The 19,748-nt window shown below is 37.7% G+C and overlaps 1 protein-coding gene across 2 annotated transcripts in view; it reads right to left on the reverse strand.

Moving 5' to 3' along the window:
* The window catches only part of WDR7 (WD repeat domain 7), a 367,645-nt gene that overhangs the window by 250,889 nt on the left and 97,008 nt on the right, over positions 1 to 19,748 (reverse strand). For both annotated transcript variants that reach the window (XM_032882427.1, XM_032882426.1), the window contains exons 15-16: positions 6,194 to 6,963; positions 4,831 to 4,919 (exon numbers count right to left, since the gene is read on the reverse strand). In XM_032882427.1, coding sequence (XP_032738318.1) covers positions 4,831 to 4,919; positions 6,194 to 6,963 — 859 coding nt within the window. The remainder of the gene's footprint in view (positions 1 to 4,830; positions 4,920 to 6,193; positions 6,964 to 19,748) is intronic.

Consider the following 19,748-nt stretch of genomic DNA (forward strand, 5'->3'; position numbering starts at 1 on the left):
GGGCCCCTAATATCATGCTTAATAAAGACTAGATGCTTTATCCCATGTATTGGAAATGAGGCAAGCATGACTGCTCTAACTTTTCAATTCAACATCATTCTCTAACTCCTTACCTGTGCAATAAGGTAAGAAAAATAAAATTCAAACTGACTGAAAAGAAGCAAAACTGTCTTTATTCACAGATAACATTATTTTGGGCATGTCCTCTGAAGGAAGAAGGGCTAAAAATTGGTAAGTTACCATCCATCTTAGGAAGTTAAAAATAAACTGCATATTAAACTACAAAAAAAAAAAAAAAAACAGAAGAAGAGCAGATTTCAGTGAGACAGGAAAAAATATGCACTTAGAAAGGAAAAACAAAGGCATAGAGGATTCATTAAAATGACTAATAAGATTGATAAGTGCCTGATGAGAATGATCAAGAAAAAACAGGGAAGATACAAATGATTAACATCAGGAACAAAAATGATGGTATCATCACAGATATTAAAAAATTTGAGGGGCGCCTGGGTGGCTCAGTGGGTTAAGCCTCTGCCTTTGGCTCAGGTCATGGTCTCAGGGTCCTGGGAATGGAGCCCCACTTAGGGCTCTCTGCTCAGCAGGGAGCTTGCTTCCCTTCCTCTCTCTCTCTGCCTGCCTCCCTGCCTACTTGTGATCTCGTCTGTCAGGTAAATAAATAAAATCTTTAAAAAAATAAAAATAAAAATAAATAAATAAAATAAAAAATTTGAAAGATAGTACCTTTTCAAAGGGCAACAATTTTAAAAGAACTAGAAAAATCGCTAAATATGTACTACTTAATGAAACTGACATAAGAAGAAACAGAAAATCTGAAGTGTCACATGAGAATGAAAGAAATTAAACCTAGAATTTTAAAACTTCCCACAAAGAAAACTCTAGATCTAAATCCAGCAAATTCTACTGCACATACATGGAAGAAAGAATGTCAATCTTACACAAATTCTACCTGAAAACAGAAAAAAAGAAGATTCCTTAATCCATCTTTTGAAACCTGCATAATGTAACACTTCATAAGAGCATTAGAAGAAAGGAAAATTGGGGCATTTGGCTGGTTCAGTTGGTTAAGTGTGTAACTCTTGATCTCAGCTTAGGTCTTGATCTCAATGTTGTGAGTTCAAGCCCTGTGTTGGGCTCCATGCTAGGCGTGGAGCCTACGTATTTAAAAAAAAAAAAAAAAAATGGAATAGGAAGAGGAAGAAGAGAAAACTTTTTCCTGAGTAAAAAATATTAAGCCAAATTCAACAATATATAAGATGATAATACATCAAAACAGAATAAAGAAAAATTATATAATCATCTCAATAGATACAGAAAAAGCATGATAAAACCCAAAATATACTGATGATAAACACTTAGCAAAGGAATAATGGAAATTTAATTTCTTATAAATCACCTATAAAAAGCATACAAGAGATATAGTAATTATGAAAGCTTAAAGGGAAAACACTGGGAATAGAAAAAGTATCCCATACGACTGTCCACATGGTCAAAGTAATCCACAAATAAAGTATTACAAATAATGGGTGAAGAGCATGCCTTCTTGATACAAGGTCAACATATACAAATCATCTGCATTTCTGTGCCAGAGGCACAGAAAACAAAATATTCAATACCAGTTATAAGAATATTTAAAAAATCCTTATCTAGGAAAAAATCTAAATAAAAAGTATATAAGACCTCTACACATTAAATTATAGAAGAGTTACAATGGCTAAATGAGACCTAAATAAATACAGGAATACACTGAATGAGTGAACCCACAAAGATATTAATTCTCCTCAAACTCATCTACAAATTCAATTCAATAAAACTGCAGTTGAAATCACAATAGGTCTTCATAACAAATGAGAAACTAGCTCTAAAATGACAATTGAGATATTCAGAGAAACAAGAATAGCCATGACATTCTTTAAGAATAAGATGGGAAGACTCTATCTGTTGAATACCAAGTCCTACTATAAAGCTACAGTAATTAAGGCACAAGAATACACAAGCAAGTCAATGGGCTCAAACAGCCCCAGAAACAGATCATATAGAAGAACATTTTGTTTATGACAAGGATGGCATTGCAAAGCAGCAGGGAACAAATCAGGACCCCTGCTTCCCATTATACCCAAAATTGAATTGTAGGCAGATTATAGATCTAAATAAAAAGGGTAAAACAGGGACGCCTGGGTGGCTCAGTTGGTTAAGCAGCTGCCTTCGGCTCGGGTCATGATCCCAGCGTCCTGGGATCGAGTCCCGCATCGGGCTCCTTGCTCTGCAGGGAGCCTGCTTCTCCCTCTGCCTCTGCCTGCCACTCTGTCTGCCTGTGCTCGCTCTCCCTCTCTCTCTGACAAATAAATAAAATCTTTAAAAAAAAAAAAAAAAAAAAAGGGTAAAACAATAAAGCTTATAAAACAGAAGGATATCTTCATGATATCAGGGTAGAGGTATCAAGGTAACTTCTTAAATAGGACACAAAAATATTAATCGTAAGTGAAAAAATTGATATATTAGATTCCATTGAAATTGAGAGATGCTGAATTTCAAAGATAAGAGCGAAAGGCAAGTAAATATTTGCAATACATAAAACAAAGGGCTCATATCAAGGACAGTGACAGATCAACCCTTACAAGTCATTTAAAAAAAAAAAACTAGTAGACACACATGAGTTGAACAGGCACTTCACAAAAGAATATATATAGAAATGAGCAATAAACATACCTAAAAAGTATTCAGCCTTGATGGGTATTGGGGGATGTAAATTCAACACTTGAGAGACTACTGCACATACACCAAAATGGCTCAAGTGAAAGAAATGGAAAATATTCAGGGTTAGCTACATTCACTGCTGAGCATTAGCTCATCAATGGTGTATGAGACTTCTTGTTGCTCCATATCCTAGCCAACCCAGTATTTTCCATCTTTTTCACTTTAGCCATTTTGATGGATGTGTATTAGTCCCTCACTTAGTAAAAGATAATATTATCTGCTAAAGCTAAACATGCAGAAATTCCACTCTCAGTTATATACACAACAGAAACACTGATACTGATGAGGTACATTAAGATTCAAATGCAAGAACTTTGCAGATTTATGAAAAACAATGAAAATAATTCAAATGTCTATTGACAGGAAAATGGATGAAGAAACTGTGGTCCACTCATTCTGCAGACTACTACAGAACCATAAAAATAAACAATGAAATGAGCAAATCTCAAATGCAGTATCATGGAAAAATCTCATCAAAGAAACCAAAAACAAAAGAATACATACTCCACGACTGACGGAATTCACATAAAACTCAAAGAACAGCAAAACTAAACTACAGTATTTAGGGCTTTAAACTTAGGTGGTATAACTCTAAAGGAAAGAAGGAAAGTGATTTCCCAGAAGTCAAGACAGTAGTTACTTTTGGAAGAGGGCACTAATGACAGGGAGTGAACATACCAGAAACCTCGGGCATGATGGCAATGTTCAAGTTCTTGTCCACGGATGTAGTTACAAGGGAGTTTAGCATGTAAAAGTCACTCAGCTACATTATTTCCGTTTTGCGTACTTTTCTGTGTATGTATTTCACACATACACAAGTATAAAAAGTTATCCAACCAAAACTTTTCTATAACATAAAATTATTTTACACAAGTTTATATTTTTAATCAGAGGAAGGGTAATAAAGGATGTGAGCATGAGGGGCTGGAATGAACAATGGGAGTAGGAGTAGAGAATGTGGGAGTTTATCTCCTGTAATGAGAAGCAGTAGTGCCTAAAACTGAAAATCAGGCATCTATTTAAAGATATTAAAGTAAATACCAAATAATAAGCTAAGAAAGAAAAAAGTACTTGTCCTAGGGATGGGAAATATTGTTAAAAAAAAAAATCTTTAAAACGTAAACAAACAAATAACTATGGAAAAAAGAAGACCCTGAAGTCACCATTCACAGGCAGAACCTTCATCGTCTCATCTCTTGCTTACCACTTCTTCACTTCTATCACATTCTGAGAGAGTCAGCATTAACTCTCAGCCTGAAGGAAAACTCTCTAAGCAGAAGTGACCCCCCCACCCCACAATTCTGGTTGCCTCATTTGCCACTCTTATAATGGACATAAAAGATAATAATGGAAGAAAAACTCAATTTTCTCTTCTATCTACTAATGAAAAACAAAGCTGTAGACAAAAATTAAGACAGGGGTGCCTGGGTAGCTCAGTTGGTTGGACGACTGCCTTTGGCTCAGGTCATGGTCCCGGAGTCTGGGGATCAAGTTCCGCATTATCTCCCAGCTCCATGAGGAGTCTGCTTCTCCCTCTGACCTTCTCCCCTCTCATGCTCTCTCTCTCAAATGAATAAATAAAATCTTAAAAAAAAAAAAAATTAAGACATATAATGACATAAATAAAAAGAAAGTTTTTCCACTTATGGATTACAAAGCATGAACTACTGGCAAATAACAGAATAGATACAGTATGAAAACATGAATTTAAAACATTTATAAATGTAGTTAAAAAATAGGTAAAACTTTTAAACTCAAGATACACATGATTAACACACTAGTGTTGTCAAATTAAGTTGCCCCTAATTCATAAAAATTAGGTCAAAGACAGTACAACTAAATTACGTGAAATATGCTCATTTATCGGTTTCTAAATAAACCTGATTTATTTTTAACTGACATCTTAATTATCCATATTTACATCTGGAATATAACAACTTTTCTCTCTTTTAACAATATGAGACAAACAAAATGTTATGATTATACATTAGTTATGCCTCCTCAGTTTCTAAAGCTGAAATGTCAGGTCAATTACTTAATAAGATTTAATTTTACCTTGTTTAATCTGTCCTTGCACAACATTACTGGAAGTTGGAGGGGAACCCCTTGCCTTAGAAAGGTCTGGGGTGCTTGGTCGAGGTGGCCTTTAAAAAAAAAAGAGGAAAATATATGTATATATACATTCATACTTTCATATTTCTAGAACCATTTAAAATATTAAACTTTCTAGTCCTCAATGAATTGCAAAAGAAACATACACAGAACATTTTCAATTTACCATTCCAAAAAGATGGTTTTGTTTTTACCTATTAACATTTTCCTTTTCAAATTTTAATCTATTGAATGATTAGCAAATAGCAAGCAAAAATTTCATATCTACAATTTATGCTTTATACTAATTTAAGAAATATTTCTGAACAGTTTAATGAGCTACCACTGACAAATAAATATCGTAATTAGTCCTTCACTCTTCAGTATTAGCATGCTGAGATTTCAGCCTTCCCTGTATGATTGGTCCAAATGAACTGATGGAACAATACGGTGAGTCTAAAAGAATTCATCTCTAAAATCCGAAAAAAGTAATACGGCATTAGAAATCTTGAACTCCCGAGGCAGTCTGTCTCACTGTGAATTTAACACCACTCAACTACCTGTGTGACCTTAGACCCATCACCTAATCTGCTTCTCAGTTTTCTTATCTGTAGTAAAAGGATAACAACAGTGCCTGCCTTGTAGGGTTAAGATCACAAATGACCTAGTATCTATAAAAGTACTTACATCAGAACCAGACACTAGGTAAGTACTACTTAAGTATTTGATTTTTTTAAATTTCTCAATATGATCAACTCTCAATAAAGGATAATAAAACCACAGTTTAAAAAGTTGCCTTCATGACTTCTAGAAAATAGATAATAACAAATCAGGTTCAATATTCATGAAATATTAAAATAATACTCTTACAATTAAAAAAAGTTTTCTCTCTCCCAACTGAAGAATTCTGACAAAATTCTCACAAAATTCTGAAGCTAATTACTAAACACCTATCATTCATCACATATAAGTCATAAAGAAGCACTTCAACCAAATATAACACTTTGAATTAAATATCAATGCAAACTTTAAGTAGATACAATTCTAAGATTATATTCTAAGAGCTAGTCCCTAACTCACTTACTTAACCTGAATTGAGCTACTCAGTTTAAATAGCTATGTAGTATGTTTGAATAAAGATTAAACATGCTTTAAATCATGCCTGTTGTGTTTTAAAATGTCAAGGGGAAACACTGAGATGACAGAAAAATGCTATTGGGCAGAACCAAAAAAAAAAAAAAAAGTACTAAACAGAAAAATAAAAGAGGTTTCATTTTTTTTTTTCCCCCTGAAATGTGAGAATAAAATCAAACTATCATGGTCACACCTGGTAGGACCCTTCTTCATATGATCACCAATAAAAGTTGCATTAGTCATACTCATTAACGTGTTTGCCAAAGATATGATAGACAGGAGATGCTGCGTAGTGACGGCTCGGGACACTCCGTAGGTTCCCTTTCCAACGCTCTCGGTTACCGGCAGCTTCCCTCCTACTTCTGCCTTCCCATGTGACAGTCTCCGGGCAGGCTGATTATAACCAGGAAGCATCAGGGACATATGACCTCCTCTGGAGAGGAGACCGAAAGATACTGTGCAATGCGGTTTCAGCATTCCAAGGCGATCAAGGCAAACTTCATCCAGAACTTCATTCAAACCCCAGGCATGAAGACACGACATGAACAATTTTGCAGTGTCCATCGTTAAATTATATTCTAACAGGGTCAATGGCTTAGATTTGCTGGACCGATACTCCGGATCGCTTTCTTCTCTTCTCTGCCTCATCATCTCCTCGTCCTCCTCTTCATCATCAAGGAGATGTTCCTTTATGTTCTCTTTGATAGTTTCTTTCACTTGTTGGAAGAGAACTGCTGCTCGTTTTCCAGTTAGAAAAGAGCCCCCTTTGTCTGAACTGCCAGATGCTTTTTGCAAATTCTCTGGGGAAATAAGCGCAGTATTCGGCCTAGAGGCTTCTTCAGTCAGGAGTTGAATAATCAACGCTTCCACATCAAAGAAAAGCACATGTATGTCCGGGTCTGTTAGGTTCGTCTTTATTGCTTGAACCATCAGGGAGTTATGAGAATATTTAGGCAAATTTCCCTGCAAAAAAAATTTTTTAAAAATGGTCATAATTACAAAGTGTTTAATTGCATACATTCACGGATGAGCAACAAACAGAGGAACTTGAATGCATATTCGGTACCTCTACCATTAAGAGTAACGCACGAACTGCACCAATCAGCAGCATATAAAAAATGTGAATTTATGAGGATTTTATGCTGAAACAATTATAAAATGGTCAATTATTTAAAAACAAAAAAAATTTGTTATTGAAGCACAGAGTCCTTTCACTCATAGAAGAGACTAAAATTTCAGTAACCTCTACGCAAATTCTCTGAGAATGAAATACTGGTCCACCTGAAAGAAAAATCCATTTATCACAGCAACTCGTCCCTTTAAGTTACTGTACCATCAAATCCCTCCTCTTTCCACGTTCCCTTCACTCTCTCCCTATTCACAGATTCTTTTCCCTCAGTACGGAACTTGCTCAGGTCTACTTAGATTCTCACAAAGAGTGTTATCCTTTGACCGTGCCCCCTCTTCTACAGATCTCTCTCCTCCTCTACTGTCCCTTTTAGCCCAATGTAGAGAAAGTGGAGGCTAATCCACGGAAACTCTCAGTCCTGCTTTTCCTTGAGCTCTCTGCAGTATCTGACGTCGTTATTTTTGCTGGGGTAGTAAGAGAAAAGCATAAAGAAAAAAAATTAAAAGCCACCTCTCCCAGCTTCCCTTCCTGCTGAGCCTTCTAATTCTGACCACCCTTCACAGCCGTCAGCTGCCCTGAAAACTCATCCTTCCTCCTACGTTGGGACTGACACCTGTGGCTCCCTAATTTCCATCATTGCCAGACCAGCCTCCTGGAGTTTCAATCCTCTACTTAACAACTGCTTGTATCTAGATGTCCCCTAGCACCTCATAGTCCATGTGTCCCGATGTCCACGCTGCCACTGAACCCGCTGTGCCTGCCAGGCTGTCAGTGGAGAATCCTTCCTCTTCCATTCTATCCCACGTATCACTGTCACCTCATCTGGACCCTTATTTCCTAGTCTCTCCTTACTCCAATGTAACTTCACAGAACCGCAAGACTTCTTCCTGAAGCACAAATACAGTCACATCACTCTTCCGCCAAAAAGCAGCCATTATCAGGGGTTATAAAGAGAAATGGAAAATACAGATTAAAAACTAAACCAAAATACAGGTGAATATATCTGATCTCAAGATGAAAAAGAGCTTTCCAAACATACTTAAATTTAAGATTCACTACTATAAAATTCACTACTGTAAAAATATTAAAAGGCAAGTAAGAAATAGGAAAACGTGCTAGAAATAAGACTGTGTTACAATCTATATAAATATGTCTTAAAATCAGTGAGAAAAATACTAATGCCCAAATAAGAGGGAGAATACCATAAAGATCAAGGACAATTCGCAGTGAAAGAAACAGAGTCAATAAATATAGGAGAAAACCAGCTTAAACTAGTTGTCAAGGAAATAACTGTTAAAATAACTACAAGATACCATTTATAAAATTAGCACACAGTAAACACTAAAAACTACTTATCCAGGAATACAATGGAAGTCAAACCCACACACTGCAGGCGTGAATTTAAAAAGCAGCCTTTCAGAAGAGCAATGTAGCAAAATACATTGTGAGACCTTTAGACAGTTTGATCCAGTGCATTTATTTCTAGAACCCTATCCTAAATAGTCAGAAATATAGACATGGATTTATGTACAAAGATGTTCAGTGAAATGGTAGCCATTATTTTAAATTGAAGCCTAAAGAGTCTAACAATAAGGAAACAGATAAATAATTTAAGTGTAGCCATATAATAGAATAAATACTGCAATCACTACAAATCATGCTTTCTGGACACATTTAACCACATGGCAAAATTTCCTGTTCCAATTTTTTTTTAAAGATTTTATTTGAGAAAGAGAGAGAGAGAAGGAAAAAGAGACACAATGAGTGGGGGGAGGAGAGAGGGAGAGGGAGAAGCAGACTCCCTGCTGGCTTGATCCCAGGACTCTGGGATCCTGACCTGGGCAAAAGCAGACACTTAACGGACTGAGCCACCCAGGCACCCCTCCTGTTCCAATTTTAAGTGAGATAAAATCACACACACACACACGCACACACGCACGCATGCACACAGAGTATAGTTCTGATTTCATTTATTGAATGCTTAAGTATGTATCTGAGCATGATGAGAAACACTGGGAAGAAATACATGAAAATATTGGTCATTACATTTTGTGATGGAATTACAGACTAGTTTCTTTTTTTTTTTTAAGATTTTATTTATTTATTTGACAGATCGAGATCACAAGTAGGCAGAGAGGCAGGCAGAGAGAGAGAGAGAGAGAGAGAGAGAGGAAGGGAAGCAGGCTCCCCGCTGAGCAGAGAGCAGGATGTGGGGCTCGATCCCAGAACCCTGGGATCATGACCTGAGCCGAAGGCAGAGGCTTTAACCCACTGAGCCACCCAGGCACCCCCAGACTAGTTTCTTTTTTCTTTATATTTCCCTACATTTCTTAAATGGTATACAGCCATGATATATTATTCTCATAATCAGAAAATAAAGCTTCAGGATAAAATACAAAATCGTTCAGCACAACATTCAAGGCCCATTATGGTCTGATACCAAATATTTTTCCAGCTTTAACAAACCGGCTCTCATACCATAACCATGGTCTCCCACCCATTAATCCTTTCATTTATTCCTTTGCCCAAAATATTCTTCTTTGTTCTATTCTAATCCCTTCTCTTCCACCAAGACCCTAATTCTCCAAAGGAAAGTTAGTCCATAATGATCCAGCTCCCATAAAATTTTATATCTACTATATGTCACAAACATATATACCCTGGCTATGTTGACATAGTTAGGTATTTTACATATTTACATTTTCCTATACTCTATGGGAACTATGTTTTACTCATCTTTTGTAAGCCTATCAGAGTACATGACAGAATGAAAAAAGGACATTAAAAAAAATTCAAAATTATTTTAAATTGCTCATCAACTCTTCAATCATAAAATTGTAATAAATCTCCTTAACTGGTCTCTCTCTTCTGCCTCAATCATCCTCCCATCTGACCATGTTTCTTCCTAGCTGAAATGGCTTCAATGGCATTTTAGAATCCAAGGATACAATGTTTCCAAAGTAAAGACTTCTTTGCAAAGCAAAGTATATTGCTGCCTCCAATTTCATCACAACCCCCATATCTTCTATTACAGCCCAATGAAATCACTTGTATTTTTTTTTAATTTTCTATTTTTATTTATTTGGGAGAGAGTGAGCACAAAGAGGAGGAAGAGGATGGGCATAAGGAGAAGCTGGGAGCCTAATGTCGGGCTGCATCCCAGGACCCCAGGATCATGACCTGGGCAGAAGGCAGAGGCCTAACCAACTGAGCCACCCAGGTGTCCCTAAAACACTTGTATCTTCCAGAACCATGCAGTGTCACATGTTTGGGCCTTTGCTTATACCAGGATGATGTTCCTTTCTCATTCTTCGCACAACCCCTCAAGTCATACTTTACCCATCCTTGGAGAAGCATTTCCTGTTAACTAGACCTCCTGTGGTGATCATTTCATAATATATACAAATACAAATCATCATATTGTAAACCTGAAACTAATGTAATGTTGTATGTCAATTATATCTCAATTAAAGAAAAATGTAAAAAAAAAAAGTCTCAAGTAGCTGCTCTTCCAAAAATCACTGCCATAATTATTACTAATTCTGCCTCCTTTGCTTAAATCTCTGTTCTGAACTGAATCATGTTTAAAGGAAGGTAGGAAATAATTTCTAAATCCCAGCTTAAGAACCTAAAGAATGTAGGTAATGTAAATTAATATTCTACAAAATATGATTTTAAAAGTCAAGACTTTCTGAATTTCATTCCCGTATTTAATTCATTTGTTACACATTTGCCTGTGTTTGTGCAAGACACTGGAGATACAAAGACTAACAAGATGATTTTCCAGTAATGGAACTCAAACCTCACAGATACATAATGGTATGTAAAGACACCATGAAAATGTAGTATGAATGGTGCTTTGAAGAAAGGAAGATTGCAAGATATGATAAGGGACACAGCAGAGAAAGCACCAACTCTACCCTGGGTGAGCCTCTCCGAAGGGGTAACTATGAAAGGGCAGACAGAGAGCAAAATGTGAAAAAGGATAAAGGCAGGAGATGCGACAGGCCAGATGCTAATGAAGCCACAGATGACAAGGGGAAGGAATGTAAGGGTTGGTTCACTGAGAACACAGAGGTTCACACTAAGGCTTTTGAACTTTATCTTGCAGGCTTGGGAATCACTAAAGCAGTGCTTCTCTCAGAATCATTGAGGCTATTTGTTAAAATACAGGTCCCTGGGCCTGATACCAGGCCTGAATCAGTATGCATAGACCTGAATGGATCAGAACCTGCCTAATGAGAACCCCAGACAACTTCAGGCTACAGTACAGCTTGACAACTACCATCTAAAGGCTTTAAAAGAGTGGAATAACATAATCAAATTTAATTTTATAGATGTTTATCCACCAGCAGTGTTGGCTGAAAAGATCAGAGTCATGAATATGAATTGGGAGGAAACAGAAGCCATCCAGATGAGGGAAGATGAAAGTATGCAACAGTACTGAGAATGTAGAAGATGGGATGGGATGAAGAATGTATACATTACCCTTTTGTTTTTAACACCACTGCACTGCATATTTGTTTTTCCAAACGCTGAATATGTAATGTCAAATACTATGCTTAACGCTTTGTACCTACTGACATTAATTTGAAAGATAAAGTTGTTTATAATACATTATATCTAATATATTATTGATATGAAAATTGATATTGATAGCTACCACATACTAAGTTGCTGCTACGGCCCAGGAATTATTCTTGGCATTACGGTTCGTCAAGTCACAGAAAAAGATAAAACATCATCTTAATATCTACTTTGGGTAGACAGCCATGTCACTATGTTTAGAAAATAGGTTAAAAACAGCATCGGGTAAAATCAAGAGCCCACCACAATACCTTAGTAAATATTGTCTTTCTAGTAAAGATCTACAAAATTCTATTAGGAGAAAGGGAGATCATTACTACCAAAGAATATAAAATCAAACATGTTTGGTAAGGAAAGTATTGACACAGCAAGAGGGGCCTGAAGAAAAAAGAAGGCAAGAGTGAGGACACAAGGTCAGCTTTTAAGCTCTCCCCTCTGATGTCAACCACATCTGTGCCCCTTTCAGCACCCCAAGATCAGCTCTGGCTCTGTCTCTTTCCGGGAGGTGTGCCAGCAGACAGCCCATGTGCTTGGACAACTGAAAGGTAATCTAGTGGCTGGTGCCATGATATCTGGATGTGATTGTGTGTGACTCCTCTTATCACAACCTCTGGGTGCTGCTGATTTTGTCACCATGGAGAAACTGTACCTACGAGCATGCCACAGTCAGAAAAAGAGGGTGAAAGACAGCGATAATAAAGGAAGATGAGAACAGAGGGAGACTGAAGGAAAGAAGGAGAAAATGATTCATCCCCAAGTCCTACACATGCCCTGTAACATCTGTCAATGGATTCTACTGACTTAAAGGCTTATTACAACAAAGTACAGATATCCAGCAAAGTTGTGAGGGTAGCATTTTAGCTAAACGCATGGAAATGGCAGAGGTGATCACAGGCACGTTTGATCTTCTACTATGTCACACTAAGATTTAAGAAAAATGAGCAGAAACATCTACCAAACTCCAAGGATCTCTTAGCTCAATCACAAGATATATATATCTAGATCTAGATCTAGATCTAGATCTAGATATAGATATATCTATCTCTATCCATCTAGAACAAACTAACACACTTGAGTCATCTTATAGTCTTAACAGTTTCATGTACAGGTTACCTAATTCTGGAAATTCTTTTAACATTCCTATTAAAGTAGTATGCTTGTTCTGTTACCTTTACTAAGAACATCTGAAATGCGTGTTTGTAAATTCCCTTTCACATTATCATGGCAGAAGCTTAATTCAACAAATACTTGTGGAGTGTCCATTATATACAAGATGCTTAGAAGAAAATAAAGCCTTTGTACTTAAGGCAATTAATTTCAAAACCTACTTGACAAAGGGCAGCAAGAAAAGCTAAATCATAAAATATATTCAAATAAAATTGTCTCAAGTTTGCTAGTAAAACTCAATCATAAATCCAAAAGACACACAATGTACTTTAAAGAGCTAGTAAGACATATATTTGACATTTCCATTGTAAGTGCTAATAAACCTATTAAAATTATATTTTCTGTATACGGGAAAATACAGACTTACCCATTTCAAATACTAAATAAAGAACTGGACTAAAAATATTACAGAAATGCACCAAAAGGAAAAAATTACTGCACTGCTTGCTCATCACTGAAAGCGAACCTGTGGAAATCACATTAAGAGTAGCAGATAAAATTGTATCTCAAGTGAAAAACCCAAGGAAAATGACAGAACTATGATCAAGAGATTAATCCTTATTCAAGCCCAGGTATTTTTCAGCATATGGACACGCATGCACACCATAAGCAGCCCTGCCAGCAACAAGAAAACAACTTAAACCTGCAAAGGAGAAAATGTTGATGTATCCCTGTTACAACATTTATCATTACTATATATTTGAATACATGCTCGGTTAAATCATGTCTGCTAAAACACCCAGTAGCTCTGTCCCCTAAAACCAACGTTATAATGATATTTTAGGCATATGTCATTTTATCTGATGATTTAGAGAAATTTAGAATGCTGGCAATAATTTTACTCTTGCATCATTCACTTCATTGGTCCTGATTTTAAAGCTTATTTTTGAATCAGTTTTTAATGTCATAGTTTTCAGGACTATTTCTAAAGTTACCTAGAAAAATAATTATTTTTCCTGAAAAAGCATGGAGTCCAATCTATAATAACAAATAGTCCAGACTTCTACCTAAACATAAATTTGATTTATGCCAGTGAGCATTAAACACCAGCTGATTTGGGGGTACCTGGGTGGCTCATCCAGTTAAGTGTCTGCTCAGGTCATGATCCTGGGTCCTGGGATCAAGCCCTGCATTGGGCTCCCTGCTCAGTGGAGAGTCTGCTTCTCCCTCTCCCTCTGCCTATTCCCTCAGCTTCTGCTCTCTCCCTCTCCCTCTCAAGTAAAAAAAATCTTAAAACACCAGCTGATTTTGATGCTAATGAGTAAATAATTAAAAAAAAAAGAGTAAATAAATAAATAAATAAATGAGTAAATAAAAAAAAATGAGCAGATGAGTAAATAATTTAAAAAAAAATCTGAATCTGCTTTGAAACCAGAGATGGGGGATACTAAGAGTAGGTAATGTTATATATCTAACATACACACACACACACACACACACACATACACGCTTCTATAAATATCAACGCTGAGTCCTAAAATAATGCATGTGACAAATAATATGTACATATGTACATACAAATATGTATGTGACAAATAATAATAAAACATTTCACAAAATAATTATTTAGGTGTCATATTTCTAATGCATGATCTTAATAATTTTTTATTTCCTAAGTACAGTATAAAGAACTGGTTTATCACCTAAGAATATTTGGGTAAGAAAAATTAAACAATTTTATTCCTGATTATGGATGGGATATCCTATTGAATAAAAATCTTTAGGGACGCCTGGGTGGCTCAGCCAGTTAACAGTCTGCCTCTGGCTCAGGTCATGATTCCAGACGGATGAGCTGTACATCGGGCTCCCTGCTCAGCCAGGAGCCTGCTTCTCCCTCTGACTGCTGCTCACTCTACTTGTGTGCTCACTAGAGCAGTCTCTCTATGACAAATGTATAAATAAAATCTTTAAAAAATAAATAAAGATCTTTGAGGTGCCTGGGTGGCTCAGTGTGTTAAGCCTCTGCCTTCAGCTCAGGTCATGATCTCAGGGTCCTGGCATCAAGCCCCGCATTGGGCTCTCTGCTCAGCAGGGAGCCTGCTTCCTCCCCTCTCTCTCTACCTACTTGTTATCTCTCTCTCTGTCAAATAAATAAATAAAATCTTTTTTAAAAAATTTTTTAAAAATAAAAAATAAAGATCTTTAAAAGAACTTCTGATGCATAATGGTAAATGGGAAAGGTTCGATGAATAAAAACACTGATGTCTTAATGTGCGTTTTTTTTTTTTAAGATTTTATTTATTTGACAGACAGAGATCACAAGTAGGCAGAGAGGCAGGCAGAGAGAGAGGAAGGGAAGCAGGCTCCCTGCTGAGGAGAGAGCCGGATACGGGGCTCGATCCCAGGATGCTGGGATCATGACCTGAGCCGAAGGCAGAGGCTTAACCCACTGAGCCACCCAGGCGCCCATGTCTTAATGTGCTTTTAAAATATTCTAAAATTAGCCAAGGGAAAACCCCACCACTTACTATAAGAATATATGGTTTTAGTGTTAATGATTTTAAGTACAGTTGATCCCTGGACAACATGGAGGTAAGAGGCACTGATCCCCTTCTCCCCACATGCAGTAGAAAATCTGAGAGTAACTTCTGACTCCCCAAAAACTTAACTACAAACAACCTATTGTTGACGAGAAGCCTTACCATTAACATAGTCAATTAACACATATTTTTGAATATGTATTAGATAGTGTATTCTTATAATAAAGCTAGAAAAAAGAAAATATACACAAAATGTTTACAAGACTACACCGTATTGAAAAAAAAAATCCACATATAAATGGACACGTACAGTTCAAACCCGTGCTATCAACTGTATTAGAAAAAAGGAAGGAAAGGAGGGAAAAAAAAAGGGAAACTATCAAGAAAATGTCTAAGACTGAAATAGGTATTTGGTGCCCTCTGCTGTCGTACTGCCGCTACTTAATACTAACAGGGTAACACAGTTGTGAGACTCTATTTAAGTTAAAATTACACAATACACTTATCTTAAATATTTGATTTTGGAACAGAGATTTTATGATGGCATGGATGACAATATACTCAGAGCTGATATTATTTCACTTCCTTCCATGTGTTTTCATTAACAAGTATATTAAAAAGCCTAAACCAAAAAAGGATATTTGAGAGGTTTTAAGGTTTAATACTAAACAATTTAAGTCACATGACATAAAATGTAAATTACTCAAAAGTTAAGTATATGTATTAAATATAAACACTTAGGTCATGCCTGCTATAGAGATATATCTTCTAAAGATATTTCTATAGGCCATGTCTTACTGGATAATGTTTGAATACTAATAATATCCAAATGGTATTATTATATTAAGAGATTAGAAAATTAATATATTAAGGCTCCATAATACTGGCACAAAAGAGATTAAGTTGTAACTCTTCCCAAATGGCCAAGTCACCAAAATCACAAGACCAGGAGCCCTGGGAGCTGTAGCACCCCCACTCCTCCATTAGACAAGCCTTTATATGACTCACTTAATGTCCACTGCATCAATTCCTCTGTTTCTTAAACAGAGGAGAGATGCTGCAAACAGTGAACAGTTAACACATCCTATTCCCTTCACTGGTAAAACTGGGACAATAAAACCCAGCTCATTTTATCTCAAATGAATGTTAAAGACACATGTGAAAACAACGGATCATTATGCCTCCATCAGAAAGGATGAATTACCCAACTTTTGTATCAACATGGACGGGACTGGAAGAGATTATGCTGAGTGAAATAAGTCAAGCAGAGAGAGTCAATTATCATATGGTTTCACTTACTTGTGGAGCATAAGGAATAACATGGAGGACATAGGGAGATGGAGAGGAGAAGTGAGTTGGGGGATATCGGAGGGGAAGACAAACCATGAGAGACTATGGACTCCGAGAAACAAACTGAGGGTTTTGGAGGGGAGGAGGACGAAGGTTGGGTGAGCCTGGTGTGGGTACTAAGGAGAGCACAGATTTCATGGAGCACTGGGTGTGGTGCATAAATAATGAATTTTGGTCCCTGAAAAAAAATTAAATTAAATTAAAAAAGAAAATAACTGAAGGAGAGAAAAGAAAGAAAGAAAAAAAGAAAGAGAGCAGGAGGGAGGGAGGAAAGGAAAGAAGAAAAGGAAAGAAAGAAACTGTTAAAAAAAAAAAAAAGTGCTCCTAGGCTAATGCATCCTCCTGGGTATTCCAAACCCTTCACAAATTTGTGAATGAAAGGAAATGAGAGCATATTCTGGGAAGTCAACTTGCTAAAAGAAAAGCTAAGACTAAGAATGGCAAAATGAACAAGAGAAAAGAAAACAGCTTTAATCCACCCAGGGTCACAGTGGGGAACAATCTCCAAAGTCAGAAATACACTCAAGCAGATTCTTTTTTTTTTTTTTTAAGATTTTATTTATTTATTTATTTGACAGGGACAGATCACAAGTAGGCAGAGAAGCAGGCAGAGAGAGAGAGGGAAGCAGCCTCCCTGCTGAGCAGAGAGCCCGATGCGGGACTCGATCCCAGGACCCTGAGATCATGACCTGAGACGAAGGCAGCGGCCCAACCCACTGAGCCACCCAGGTGCCCCTACACTCAAGCAGATTCTAACCTGTTTTTAACCCTCTTCTCTCAGGGCTCCCTATGCCTTCTCTGCCCAATCACTGTCCCCACCCACAGCGGTACAGTGTTTTCTCTGCCTGGGATGCTCTTTCCCCATTTTGCCTTTTGGTATCAAGCCTCCACACGAATGACTCTCTTCAGAAAAGCCTTCCCAACACCTCATCAGGTCAGCCACCTCCCGAGGGCTCTCTCCCACTTGGCTCCTGCCTACCTTGGGGAATATAAAGCTCACCACGATGAATGGCTCCCCCCTCTCCCTCATGAGAGCAGGAACCCCTGGACACCAGGACAGGCTGGGTCTGGAAGTGATTCATGCACTCTTCAGCTGTGCTAGCTCGGGGCCCAGCTTACAGCACGCACTCAAAGTGTGCTGAATGAATGAAATCAGGCTATCATTCAATCAAGAGCATGAAGCTAGTGTGTGCTGAATACCTATTGTGATAAATGTGTGAAAACATGTTGCCATCTGACTTCATTACAACCTTATTACCTCCCTTTTAAAGCTAAAAACAGATGGAAGGCAAGAGTAAGCCAGTCACACGGGTCGTAGAGCTAGTCAATGCTTAGAACACAGAAGTCAGGGTCCACACTTCAGGGTATCAAGAGCTTCTCAGCATTAGTTTTGTAAAGATTCTAGAGATGAGGGGTGGTGGAGACGAGTCCACTCCATATTAATCAACCCTCAAATTCTGGGTTATTCACAGTGATTTAATGAACAGTTTTTGCCAGGCACTGGAACTACAAGCAGGACTATCTCCGAAAGTCCATGAGGAGCTCTTAGTCAGATACAGAGCAGCAGTTCTCAGCCAGGGGTGACCTCCTCCTCACCCTCAAAGGACATCTGGCACCATCTGGAGATATGACTGTGAGTCACAAGTGGGCAAAGGTGCTAATGGCATCTCGAGGGTAGAGGCTGGGGATGCCACTGCACAAGCCACAGGGTACCAGACGGACCACAGAACGAAGAATGATCCGGCCCCAAATGTCAGTGGTGCTGAAGTTAAGAAACCCTGACACACAGAAACACACATGTAAACGAATACATGTCCTTGTTCCCAGGTACTGGCACCAAAGAAGTAGTACAAGGACAGAAACGTAAAGCAAATGCCAGACGGTCAGAGAAGATCCAAATGACTACTAGACTTGGCAGCATTACCTGAAAACTTCAGGACCCTCTGCAGAGACATTGGTCACAGAACTGAGGCTCGTGGGAGCACGGAGGGTCAGCCGGGCAAGTGGGAGCTAGCCATGGAGGGGGTGAAGGAGACACGGGTATTCTGGGCCCAGCAATGAGCAAATACTACACTTACTGAAATACAGACTGGAGAACCAAGCTACAGTGCACTGGGGAAAGCTGAAATCCTGATTTATGCTGACAAATCCCCTCTTTCTTTTTTCTACACACTCTTTGCAGCCTTCTACCCGCCCTGAGAAAATATCACTCTCACCAAGGCTATCGACTGCCGGGTGTGAGTATAAGTACAAAAAATAAGCATCTTCATACAAACAAGAGAAAGATGTGTGGACCACCACAGAAATAGATACACATGGTATAGAATTCCAACCTCAACCCCTACAACCAATCACACTTCCTATCCTCAGACACTGCAATAAACTACCTCCCGGAGATGACCGCCTGATTAATCCACTTCCAACCAAGGTGAACTGTAGGGCTTGCAACACCATGACATACAAATCACCTTATGAATGTCATATGGGAAAAGTTCTTTTAAACTTTAAAATCATTGTCACTGGCGCAAAGCCCCAACGGCCACTCCTCATTCTGGAAGATCTCACCATTCACACGGGTCAGTGATTTTCAACTTATGGTCTGTAGCCCTGGGTGGACGAAGGAAGTCCTAATGGATATAAAAGGATTTGAAGTTCTAGGGCAAATGACACAATGTTAAACATGGAGCTGTGAGAGTAATAAAGTGAGTTACTATGGTGACGTGGGCTAATTATGATACAGGTGTTAGTTTTATATGTTACTATTTATAATTTGAAGTTAGTAGAGGACTACAGCTTTCCAGACTTTCAGTACTGAACTTAGATGTCACACAATCACAAAATGCAGAGTATTGGTACAAAGATTCTACAGCTTATAAATGTATGAATTGCCCATAAAGGAGATGTTTTGAGATCAGCACACCATAAGTGCTGGTTTTCAACTGCTGTTATTCTTGCTTTTAAATAAGTTCCCATTAGTTTGGTTATTTGTTTTGGGTTTTTATTTGCATCAATAATGTTTTGCACTATTATTTTCT

This window comes from Lontra canadensis, unplaced genomic scaffold, assembly GCF_010015895.1.
Source record: "Lontra canadensis isolate GAN:19392208 unplaced genomic scaffold, GSC_riverotter_1.0 scaffold82, whole genome shotgun sequence".
Lineage (NCBI taxonomy): Eukaryota > Metazoa > Chordata > Mammalia > Carnivora > Mustelidae > Lontra > Lontra canadensis.